Raw genomic sequence first — 13,576 nt, 5'->3', positions numbered from 1 at the left:
TGGAACATGCTTCACACGCTTCAAAGTCAACTTAGTACCGTTGTAGGTTTCTAAGCAAACTTGTCCAATACCGGCACATTTTGCAACACCTTGATGAGCCATTTTCACATCACCAAAATCACCAGAAGTATAAGATGTAAACAAATCCCTCCTAGATGTAACATGAATAGAAGCACCACTATCAATCACCCAACTAGTGCTATTATCAACAAGGTTAACATATTCAAACTCCTCAACAAGAAGAAAATCATCATGAGTTACATTAACCTTGTCTTCATTGCTACCATCATCTTTATTTGTGCTCTTGCCTTTACTTGCCTTAGCTTTCTCCTTCTTTAGCTGCCAACAAAATTTCTTCACATGTCCCTTTTGACCACAATGATGACACTCAATATTCTTATACTTTCCTCGAGTCTTGCTTTTGCTTTGATCTCTACTTTTAGGACCTCGACTTTTGTTTCTCCCCTAGACTCAGAAACAAGAACATCTGAATGTGTAGTCGATGTACCTTGTGACTTTCTTCTCATCTCTTCATTCAAAACACTGCTCTTGGCAAGATCCATAGAAATTACACCATCAGGAGCAAAATTGGACAATGACATTCTGAGAATTTCCCACTAGTTTGGTAAGGAGCCAAGAAGTAAAAATCTTTGAACCTCTTCATCAAACTTGATACCCATGGAAGATAACTGATTCATAATTCCTTGGAAGTTATTCAAGTGATCTGTCATTGATGTCCCATCTGTATACTTCAAAGCCAACAACTGCTTGATCAAAAACATCTTATTACTCCCAGTTTTTCGAGCATACAACTGTTCAAGCTTAATCCAAAGGGTCCGAGCATGTGTCTCTCCAATAATATGGTTCAACACATTATCGTCAACCCACTGCCTAATATATCCATAGACTTGTCTATGCAACAGAGTCACATCATCAGATTTATCATTAGGCTTCTCTGTACCAAAAATTAGTTGATGAAAATTCTTGACATAAAGCAAATCTTCCATGTTTGACTTCCACAAATCATAATTAGGACCATTAAGAGTGATCATCCTACTAGTATTAGTATTAGCTTCCATTGTTCACAAAATCACAAGTCCAGAAAAATACCAACAAGCTCTGAGTATGAAAGAGCCTAGCAGTGGAAACGACACAAATGTACAACACAAGAACATTATGGAAGTACTCACAATACAATATATCAGCAACTATAACAAGCAGATATAGCAAGTAAAGCAATAACAAGAACACACCGAGATTTTAATGTGGAAAACCCCCTCAATGTGAGAGGTAAAAACCACGGGTCGTCCAGACCAATGAAATAACTCCACTATAATCAAATGAGGTACAAGAGAGTCTCAAACAAAGCACAAAAACGTGCATATAACCAGCCAAAACATCAAATTACCAAAGCTTACAAATGAAAAGCAAGAAGATGAAATATACCCAAAAAACAGAGCTGTTGTCGAAGCCAATTTCTCCCTCTGTAGACCTCCAATTAAAATCTCCACAGTCTAGAATGAAGAACAAAATGTGAAGAATCTACAGTTCAAATTTCACATCGATCCAACGGTGAAAGAATGAGAAACTGTCGTTCAAAGATTGCTGCTCTGTGTAAAAATGGGAAACCTAATTTCTCTCTTGCGAAGCCAATTTCTCCTACTGTAAACCTCCAATCAACATTTTCACCGACCAGAATGAAGAACAAGATGAGAGGAACACGCAGTTCAAATTTCAAGCCGATCCAACGGTGAACAAATGAAAAACTGTCATTTGAAATTTGCTACTTTACAAAAAAAACGGGAATTCTGTTTTTCCCTCTTCTCTCTCTTTTGGTGGCTATTCTCTTTTTCTCAAATTGACCCCAAAAATCTGAATAAGGTTGTGGCACAATGGATACCAAGAGACACCCTCAAAATGTTGGGTTTGGGTCTCACAAAGGAGAGAAAAAACCCAACAGTTATTACAATAAAAATTAAAATTATCAATCATACAATAATATTATGTTAATTCAACTATATCGAAAAGAATAAAAAAAAATAGAATCTAAATTTATTAGGTATTAAATAAAATAAAATAATACTATTTACAACATAAATTAAATAAAAAAATATCCAACACTTTTAAAATAAAAAAATTAGAGTCTTAAAAATATATACATAAATATTTATATACAAATTAGTCTTAACTAATACGGAATGTGAATTTTGTATAATATGAGTAACTGCACCATTTTAGATTATAATAATAAGAGTAAAATGATAAAAAATTAGATACTAAATTCTCATATCCGCTTTATATATTGTTATAGAGATTATAGTAGTAGAGGTAAAATGAGAAGAAAAAATAAGAACCAAACTTCTATATCCACTCCATAAGTAACTTTTTTTAACTTTTAACTTATGAAAAGTTATAGAATTAATATTTGGTACAATTTTTAAAACCAAATTGTAACATTTTAAAAAACTATTTAGGTATTTATAGAGAAGTTAAAAAAAACTTCTCTTATAATAAATTTTTTTTTATCACTTTTCTAAAATAAACCCTTTTAAGACTAAAAAAGTAAACACAAAATAACTTATTTATATACTATTTTTAATATAAATATTTATTGTTTATTTTTTTTTTTAAAAAGAACTTAATTAAACTATTTACTCTAACTAGGTCTAAATATTATATTGTATCCCGATATCTTATAAGAAATTAAAATTTATAGGTCTAAATATTATATTGTATCCCGATATCTTATAAGAAATTAAAATTTATATATCTATTTATTCTGTATTGTGTTGTATACCGTATCAGTATTATATGCATCATAGAAAGAAAAATCATGCGTCATAAAAAAAACTCAGTCGTTATAATTTACCTAGCCAAATTTAAAAAAAAAAAATTTCATTATAGAGGTCCATCGTAATTATTTATTAGCCTATGACTAATCTATTCTAATTATCCAAAAATACTTGACAGGATATTCCCAGCCTGGCAAAAAACAATAACAAACTTTGAAAATACCATTTGATAAATTCCAAACCAAATCTCAAGAACTGAGAGCCTCTCATGGCACCACAGAATTTTCCTAGTTTCATTAATTTCATCTGGCTCCCAATTTTGGCCAAATGTTATCTAGCAGAACTATTATCTCTTTCAGTAGCAAATAGCTGCAGTCAGTCTTACAAAACAAAGGCTCCCAAAAAACGCTTTAACATTCACTAACCATATTGTTCATCTATTCTGCAGCACCATATATGCTTCCCCTCCCACTTAGTTGACACTTCTATACACATCCACAAACCACAATCAACTTCTCAATAAAGAAAACTAGGTAAATTTTTTGCACATAGCCACATACACCTTATACATCTATTTATCTTTATTATTACAAAAAGTAGTAGCACCTAATGAGCAGCTTTCTACCTAGCATCCATTTACAAATAGTGGCAGTGGTATTCCAAACTCAGTAGTAAGTGAAAATTAGTGAAGAAAATGGATTGAACTACATTTTGAATCCATAACGTTCACCATTTTGCCGATTTGCACTTGGCAGATATTGCACTCCCTTGGAAGTAAGGCTTGAAGGTTCTCATAACTTCTTCATAGGTTGGTCTCTTGTAGTCTACTGCCTGTTAATCATTTAGCAGAAAAATTAGATCCTTGGAGAGAGAGATAATAAATTCTCACTATTTCATTTCAAAAAAAAAAAAAAGGAAACTAGCCTCCTCGATCACTTCTTCAGGGCTTGCCCATTTCCACTCTGCAAATTCCGGGTCTGCTTCCCCGGTAGCTAAGTTGACTTCAATATCATCATCTCTTAGTTGCATGAGAAACCTATCAAATGTTCATTTCAAGGTTAGAAGAAGCATAATTTTGGTGTGCTTTCTCAAAAGTAATAAGCATCAATGAGAAAAGACCCATGCTAATTAGTTTGAAATTGAACTCACAAAATGAATAATGAAGAAAAATGCATTATAGCAAATAGAAGTTATGTCCATATTTATAATACCAAGGCTTCTCATAAGTGAACAAAACTAGCAACAATAACAAACCTCTTTCTTTAATAGCTTAGTCTAAATCATAATTTGACAAATTGATTACCATGGGTAACCTTATCTGTCTATTGTGTATTACAATGTCTTCTCTAGATAGATACCGAATCGGTAATACTAGAGAGATAATAATTCAAAGTTAACTTAGTTAACATTTATAATTTCATACCTGTAATATATATAATCACATCTAATATTACTCATTTATTTCAGCGGTAACTAATAATTACAAAATAAAGTACTTTTGGACTGATTTAGGCTGATTTCTATTGTCTCCCAAACACTTTTTATACCAAATTACCAAACTTGAATGCATCAAAGTAGCATATAGAAATGTATTTTATATACACAAATAAACAAACTTCAATAAGTAGATAGAAACGCATCAACACACAAGTACACACCATTTTTGTGCCTGTCCATGCCATTCACCACCCCAGAGACGGTTGACTTTAGTCTTCACAGGAGGAGGGAAATCATAAGTCAACCATTTCGGAACCTGAAAATGTAAAGCGCAAGCTCAGTCTAATGTATGAAAAGATTAACATCCACTCATCTCTCAGATATGATCAAGAGTTCTGAAATAATGTATCTACAAAGATGTAAAATCCTTCTGTTAAATATGATTAACATTGCCCCAGTTTCTTACTTCTCTGAGCTTGGTTTCTTTTATGCAAAATGATAAAATTGTTCATAATTTACATACATCTGAATCTTGTAACTTATCAGTATATCACTCTTTTGTAGAGCTTAGAATGTAAGCATACACATTTGCAGTTTTCACTTCAGGAACAAAATTAATGATGTTCTGCACAAACCTCAGCAATTATCTCAGCAGAAGCTATTCCAGTTTCTTCTCGAAGCTCCCTAATGGCAGCCAATTTGGGCTCTTCACCGTCTTCAATTCCCCCCTGATATTTAAGATCCCAAAGAGACGAGCAATCGATTTAGCTGAAACTTTTAATACTATACTAGACCTAGGAAATAACTATAATATAACAGGCAACAAAATTAATATATCCATTTTTCTGCAATGACTTGGAACAATGCACAATTAATAATATAACAGGCATCAAAATTAATTCAGCTTCTGCACTCTGAACAAGCCTTTACTGTTGATGTATCTCTAACTTCAAAGTAGATATCTCGCAGGAAAGACAAAAATTAAAAAACAAATAAATAATTCTAACACTCAATCAGTGAACATAACAAATGGATCCCTTCCATATAATTCCTTGATCTAAATTTTTGGCTTTATTCTTTGTAAATAATTCAAACTTATGCTAAGAAAAGGAGGAAAATGGCAAAACAATTGAGCACGTAAAGTGAACTTGTAAATTCACCTGAGGCATTTGCCATGCTCCTGGAACATTCAATCTTGAAGCTACGAATATCTGATTGAAAAAAAAAGTGGGATAATTGTTAGTCATTTTTTTTTGAAACAACATAAGCTCAACACACTAATGTGGAGCAACAAAGGAAACAACAAGAATTTCGTAAAAACATAAAATCCCTATAGCTTCCCGCAACGCCATCAACCACCAAAAGAGACACTCTCAGTCCATTCATTTGAGATAATTGTTAGTCATGTTGCTCACACAGAGCAAAATATGATTATACTTTAGAACAATACTTTTTCTCCAATTCAAAAACTTGCACACTGAAAATTGTAGAACATACTCATAAAATTTCTAAATTATACACACAAATTCAAACTAAAAATCATAGCATATAATCTCAAATCTAAGCTATCAGACGGTTATTCTGCAACATTTCGGTTAAGCTCAAATAACCTTAGATAAATACCACACGTCACAATCACCAAAAGTCTGAACGAATTGCAAAACAGAACAGAGATCTCAGTATAGTTCATTAAATTATTGCATTTTTTCCCTTCTTTTGAATCAGTGGTCCAAAATACCAATCAATTATGACAAAGTAGCAAGGGAGTGAATTAAATTAAAATAAAATAAAATGTTAGCCAAATTTTCCATATCTAAACGACAAATATGCTGCACGCCTAAGAAAAATAAAAAATATAAAAAAAATTCCCGCTTGTGTTGCATATTTATTTTTGTCGGCGAACATATCTAAGTTTCGGATTTGAGACAGTATTGATATATAAGAATGCTTTACGAGTGAGGCATAATACACAAAATAGCATCAGAATTTTCCTTATAAGAAAAAAAAAATTACAACAAGTGAACATCCAATAAACTAAAAATAAGAAGAAAAAAATTCCAGCTGAATATAAGACTTAAAAACCAGAATATCTAAAACACCAAAATAAAAAATCAAATACTAAAAATAAGGTAGGGAAATAAGAAAACACTGCATTTATCATGAATTGTTAAAGAAAAAAGGAGTGAAGTGGGAGATGACAGATGAGGACCTGATTATGGGAGTTGATGAGACAGACTCCAACGTTGGGACGATAACCTTGTGGAAGATCCTCCATTATTGGATATGGGAGATGAAGGTGGTGAGGTTGATGGATTCGGATGATAATAACACACTGTACAGACTACAGAGAGAGAGAGAGAGATGATAACTTCTTGTTGTTGGAGGTGTCAGAATATGAGTTCCCGAATCCAAAAGGCAGAGGAAAAAGGAAAGAGAAAGAGAAAGAGAGAGAGAGAGAGAGAAAAAGAGAAAGTGGTGTGTGTGTTTTTGAGTGGGAAGCGCTGACTCTCGAGGACAGAATTTGTGGAGTTGAGTTTTTAATTTTTTTTTAGAAGCGCTAGAGGGCCAATAGTTTTTGTCATCTGTAGTTATCAAATAGTTATTAATAATAATTTTAATGATGTGAGATTGATGTGAAATTTTATTTAATAGCTTATTTTTTTTTGCTAATTACATAATGGTCAAAATTTAATAAAGTTGCTAGCTCTACACTTTTTCAATTTTTTTTTTATTTGCGATTCTTATCCTGCGCACTCCGCCTCCCCCACTTCACATATTTACACAATTTTGAGAGTCAAATTAGGAAAAAAAATTGTTTTAACTTCTAGCTCATAAAATACTAAAGTATTAAGAGTTTAACTTTAAGAAAGTATTATAGTTTTTTAATACTATAATAAGTTCATTCATGATCATCAAAAAGATAAGTTCATTCATAAAAAAATATTTATTAATAAATTAATTAGGATATTATTATTGTTAGTTCTTTATTAAAATCTATTAACAAAAAAAGCTGAATATTAAAGTGTTTGAGTTTTAAAAAATTTATTTTGAATGAATAATGTTTCAATATTCTGGTTTTTTTAGTGACCAAATTAAAATATAAAATATAAGATATAATATATAAAACCTTAAAAATACATGAATTATATATAGTATATTGTTTGTTATACAAAAAGCAGAACCTTGTTAAATATACTTTTTTTTAAAGCTAATTACATAAAATAATGGCTAATATTAAATATACACAAAAAATTATTATTAACGCACTTAATAAATTAAATATGATAAAATAAGATTAAAAACGATGTCTTTGATAATTTAACACACGGTTAATTATAACTAAAAGAATCTAGGAGAACTAATACACAAAATCAGTGTTCCTAAACATAGATATCCGCTCTAGCCCTTTCTAAATACTTCGATTTCCCCGTTATCAAATTTTAGACATTTAGTTAAAAGAAAATTAAATAACATTTTTTACTCAATCATATTTTCAAAATTAGTATGTTTAAATATTAAGTATGATACTTGTATCTCATTATTATTATTATTATTATTATTATTATTATTATTATTATTATTATTATTATTAAGTTGTGTGAATCTTTATTGAAAAGAAGTTTATATTTTATTTAATTATTTAATTTTACATTAATATTAAATACTTTATTATACATATATTTAATTACTTATCGTTACATTATTATAAAAATACTTTCTACCACATAAATAATTTTTCAAAAACAAAATTATATAATTTTCATTAAATAAATATGTTAGATATTTACAATATAAATATAACAAAATTAAAATATTTTTATCTAGTATGATAAAAATACTAATAATTAGCCGATGAATCCATCCAATATGAAAAAATATAATTGGACTACACATACACAGACGCATCTCGTACTATAAAGCGGTGCCACTCAACTTGTGGGGCCCATAAGCCAAGGCGTTGACTTTCTGTGCCTTCGCCAAGCATTTATCATCATTCATCAATCAACCCACAATTTCAACCTCTTTTCTCTTTTTTAAAATTCTTTCTTTTGTGTGTTGCTGCATGGGAATATGTTATATATTATTAAAATCGAATTTTTTTAATTAATGGTACAGTTGACGTTTGATGTTTCTAAAAGTATTTTTATTTATTTTATTTAACTAACTAATTAATTAATTTTAATTTAGATAAATATTAAATTATATAATATTTTTTTGATTATATTCATTATAATTAATCGATTATATTAATTATTTAATTTGATAAACATAAATAAATTTATTTTATTTTAATTTACATTAATTATTTATCTTATATATTTTAATTAATAATTTTAAAATATCATAATTAATTGTTTATTTTATTTGATTAAAATAAATATCAAACTATTTAATATTTTATTTACCCATATTAATTATTTAATTTGACTAAAATAAATAAATTAATTTAGTTTTAATTTGTATTATTTTTTTGTTTTGTGTATTTTAATTAATAATTTTTAAAAATGTTATAATTTTTATATGACATATTTATAAGATATTTTTTATTTATATAACTTACTTTATTAAACCAAACAATGATAATTAATTTATGAATTTAGTTAACATGTGTTTTTAGGTTATATGATAAGTTTATTATTAGTAAAAAAATTTAAATATTTTTTATTTAATAAATATAAAATAAATATATTAAAAATTTAAATTTTTTATATTTTTAATAAAAAATTTTTAATTTATAAATTTAACATATACCCTATAAATAAAACCCTTAATTTATTATATCAATACTTAATTTAATTAATTCAAATATATTTATTTAACTTATTTATATGGATGCATATTTTATTTTTGGATTGATACAAGAGAATATAAAATTTAATGACACCATTGTAAAAGCAAGTACATTGGCCTCAATATTACATGTGAGGAAGTTATTTGTTATTTTACTACTTTCTAATAATATCTCAAGACCAAAATATGTATAGAATAATTATTGACATGACCTCTTAATGATATTTTGTATCAATAAAGAATAATATCAAACATGAAGCATGAGTTTTATTAGCTACAATAATATAAATTTTAATTATTAATCATTTTAAATTGATTGAATTTTAATATTATTATATATTATGTATAGAATTAACTATATAAGATAATGAAATTGTGTAATTGTACTTATTTAATTTAAATAAAATTTTATAATTTTGTGATAAAATCTTAAAAAACTATTTTTTTTTATGTCTTTAACAATTATTGAAGTAGATATTTTTTTATTAGTTAAAAGAATAGCTATAAGAGAACTAAACTTTAAAAAAGATGAGTTAAAATAAATAACCTCAATTATATTGGCCAAAAAGAAAAAAAAAATATACATTTAATAAAGTTATTACGGTTATATACATAGAAAAGGGATTTTGGCTTTGTGTCATGAGATGCAACATAAAAAGTGGTATTATATCTTTATTCCTTTATATTAGAAGAATGAGATATACTTAAGATTCAAAATACTATTAAATGTAATTAAGAATTCTATATTCATGATCTAACTCAATCACTCCTAAAGAATATTGTTAATGAGAACCAAACTCAATTTAAAAAAAAGACTACTACTCCTTGGATAATAAGTATTGTTATAAAATACTTGATAAATGCTTGAGTGATATTTTGATTTTTTTTTTACACATAACAAAAATTTATATTTTGAAAAATAAGTTATTAATTTATTATACGACTTGACGGTCAAATCGACTTCAATTCTTAAATAATTAATATCATTTTTATTTATATTATAAGAAAAGATTTTTTTTTTTTAGAAAAGGCATGTATTAATAATAATTATTTTAAGTATAAAGAATTTAAGATTTTAGATACAAATTCTTCCTATCATTCTACAAGAGTTAAAATAAGATATTGTATATTTAATTATGTATTCATCTTATCTTTATTAGTAGTTTTTGTAGATCTTTAAACTAACAAAAATATAAAATTGGTTATAGGTAAAAATACAGTTACTTCAACTTAAGAATAGATAAAATATATTGATAAATTTTAACATGTAATAACGTTGGTCATATTATTTTAATTTCAATAATAAATATGATACTAAAATATAAAATAGTTTTAGATAAATTTTAACAAAAACAGTTCTTTGCAAATAACTTTATTTTTATGATAATAAAAAAGATAATTTAATGAAAAAATTTATTTAATGTTAGATTGTACTTATTCAAATCGATTTTAACATAAAAATATAAAGTTCTAAATTTTTCCTCATAAATTATAAAAAATACTACAAAGTCTACCATTAATATTATTTAAAGAAAAATCTTTAAAAAGATATGATTTCAGTATAAATATTTTAATTTAATCACAAATTATATATTACTATTAATGAATAATTGTTATATTTTAAAAATAAATTAAATTATTATTCATTGATTTTATTATTTTTAATATTAAAAATAGTTAAATTTTAAATTTAATTAACTTTATAAATTTTATATAACAAAAGTTATTGTGTATATTTTTATTTAAAAATTTTTAAAAATATTTTATATATTTTTGTATATTATTCCGTATAGCACACGGATATATATATTAATAAACCAATAAAATACTATCATTCAGAGATAGATGACAACAAAGTTTTAAGCAATGCCGTTAGTATTATAATAAAAAAGTTTAATTATTCTATTAGTTTTTATAATTTTAATAAATTTTTAATTAAGTCTTTATATTTTTTTAATTAGATATTTATATTGTTTTTAATTTTATAATTAGATATTGTACGGTAGCTCGGGTATCGGACGGTTCGGGGAGATCCTTCGATTGGTAAGGTGGGGTATCGCCTGGTTTCGGGTTGCAGGGTTGGAGCTAAAGCAGCCGACGTCCCGAGATCTTGGTGTGGAGAGGGGGTGCCACTTGCAAAGACACTCTGACGCTCTAGTCAGTCAGGTGTGCAGGCAAAAAATAGGTAAGGTGATGTATGTGACGTACCTTGGGGGAGGGGTAGGACTCTCCCCTTATATACTGGTGCACGAAATTGTGATGTCCAGGCTCGAACAATCCCTGGTAATGGCTCCAAAGCTTGGTGCTTTGATCTTAATTCATAATTGTCACAACTTCGATACAACTAACCAGCAAGTGCACTGGGTCGTCCAAGTAATACCTTACGTGAGTAAGGGTCGAATCCCACGGAGATTGTTGGTATGAAGCAAGCTATGGTCACCTTGTAAATCTCAGTCAGGCAGATATAAAGTGATAATGGTGTTTTCAAATTTAATATAATAGAATAGGGATAGAGATACTTATGTAAATCATTGATAGGAACTTCAGATAAGCGAATGGAGATGCTTTTCGTTCCTCTGAACCTCTGCTTTCCTGCTATCTTCATCCAAGCAGTCTTACTCCTTTCCATGGCTGGCTTTATGCAAGGGCATCACCGTTGTCAGTGGCTACATCCCCTCCTCTCAGTGAATAATATGCTCACGCACCCTGTCACGGCACGGCTATTCATCTGTCGGTTCTCGATCATGCTGGAATAGGATTCACCCTCCTTTTGCGTCTGTCACTAACGCCCAACAATCGCGAGTTTGAAGCTCGTCACAGTCATTCAATCATTGAATCCTACTCAGAATACCACAGACAAGGTTTAGACCTTCCGGATTCTCTTGAATGCCGCCATCATTCTAGCTTACGCCACGAAGATTCTGGTTAGGAGATCTAAGAGATATTCATTCTAGCTTAATTCATGTAGAACAGAAGTGTTTGTCAGGCACGCGTTCATAAGGGAGAAGGATGATGAGCGTCACACATATTCATCACCTTCATCACGTTCTTGGGTGTGAATGGATATCTTAGAAGTGAAATAAGAAGAATTGAATAGAAAACAGTAGTACTTTGCATTAATCTTTGAGGAACAGCAGAGCTCCACACCTTAATCTATGGAGTGTAGAAACTCTACCGTTGAAAATACATAAGTGAAGGTCCAGGCATGGCCGAGATGGCCAGCCCCCTAAAACGTGATCAAAGGATCATAAGGTAATCCAAAGATCCAAAGATGATCAAAAGATGGTCAAAAAGACTAGTAAAAGGTCCTATTTATAATAAACTAGTCACTAGGGTTTACATGAGTAAGTAATTGATGCATAAATCCACTTCCTGGGCCCATTTGGTGTGTGTTTGGGCTGAGCTTGAGTGTTGCACGTGCAGAGGCCATTTGTGGAGTTGAACGCCAGTTTCTGTGCCAGTTTGGGCGTTCAACTCTGGTTTTGGATCCTTTTCTGGCGCTGGACGCCAGATTTGGGCAGAAGGCTGGTGTTGAACGCCAGTTTACATCATCAATTCTTGGCCAAAGTATGGACTATTATATATTGCTGGAAAGCCCTGGATGTCTACTTTCCAACGCAATTGGAAGCGCGCCATTTCGAGTTCTGTAGCTCCAGAAAATCCACTTTGAGTGCAGGGAGGTCAGAATCCAACAGCATCAGCAGTCCTTCTTCAACCTCTGAATCTGATTTCTGCTCAAGTCCCTCAATTTCAGCCAGAAAATACCTGAAATCACAGAAAAACACACAAACTCATAGTAAAGTCCAGAAATGTGAATTTAACATAAAAACTAATGAAAACATCCCTAAAAGTAACTAGATCCTACTAAAAACATACTAAAAACAATGTCAAAAAGCGTATAAATTATCCGCTCATCACAACACCAAACTTAAATTGTTGCTTGTCCCCAAGCAACTGAAAATCAAATAGGATAAAAAGAAGAGAATATACTATAAATTCCAAACTATCAATGAAACATAGCTCCAATCATATGAGCGGGACTTATAGCTTTTTGCCTCTTGAATAGTTTTGGCATCTCACTTTATCCATTGAGGTTCAGAATGATTGGCTTCTATAGGAACTTCAGATTTCGAATAGTGTTATTGACTCTCCTAGTTCAGTATGATGATTCTTGAACACAGCTTCTTTATGAGTCTTGGCCGTGGCCCTAAGCACTTTGTTTTCCAGTATTACCACCGGATACATAAATGCCACAGACACATAATTGGGTAAACCTTTTCAGATTGTGACTCAGCTTTGCTAAAGTCCCCAATTAGAGGTGTCCAGGGTTCTTAAGCACACTCTTTTTTTGCTTTGGACCTTGACTTTAACCGCTCAGTCTCAAGTTTTCACTTGACACCTACACGCCACAAGCACATGGTTAGGGACAGTTTGGTTTAGCCGCTTAGACCAGGATTTTATTCCTTTAGGCCCTCCTATCCACTGATGCTCAAAGCCTTGGGATCCTTTTTATTTCCCTTGCCTTTTGGTTTTAAGGGTTATTGGCTTTTTGCTCT

At 29.8% G+C, this 13,576-nt stretch overlaps 1 protein-coding gene across 2 annotated transcripts; it reads right to left on the bottom strand.

The window, feature by feature from the left end:
* Positions 1-3,004: 3,004 nt before the first annotated feature.
* Positions 3,005-6,779, bottom strand: LOC107638983 (nudix hydrolase 25). 2 transcript variants are annotated; one of them, XM_016342384.3, is made up of 6 exons: positions 6,439-6,779; positions 5,390-5,440; positions 4,865-4,957; positions 4,451-4,545; positions 3,717-3,828; positions 3,005-3,623 (listed from the first exon to the last, which is right to left on the bottom strand). In XM_016342384.3, exons 1-6 carry the CDS (start codon positions 6,502-6,504, stop codon positions 3,519-3,521), a joined length of 522 nt encoding a protein of 173 aa, XP_016197870.1. In that variant the 5' UTR covers positions 6,505-6,779; the 3' UTR covers positions 3,005-3,518. The 2 variants fall into 2 exon arrangements, with proteins under 2 accessions (XP_016197870.1, XP_088339177.1); XM_088483051.1 differs by having other exon boundaries at positions 3,306-3,619; positions 3,713-3,828; positions 6,439-6,738.
* Positions 6,780-13,576: the final 6,797 nt, after the last annotated feature.

The sequence above is a fragment of the Arachis ipaensis genome, chromosome B4 (genome assembly GCF_059453495.1).
Source record: "Arachis ipaensis isolate K30076 ecotype BB chromosome B4, ASM5945349v1, whole genome shotgun sequence".
NCBI lineage: Eukaryota > Viridiplantae > Streptophyta > Magnoliopsida > Fabales > Fabaceae > Arachis > Arachis ipaensis.
Note: the sequence above shows the minus strand (reverse complement) of the source record. Positions and strands in the feature narration are given on the sequence as shown.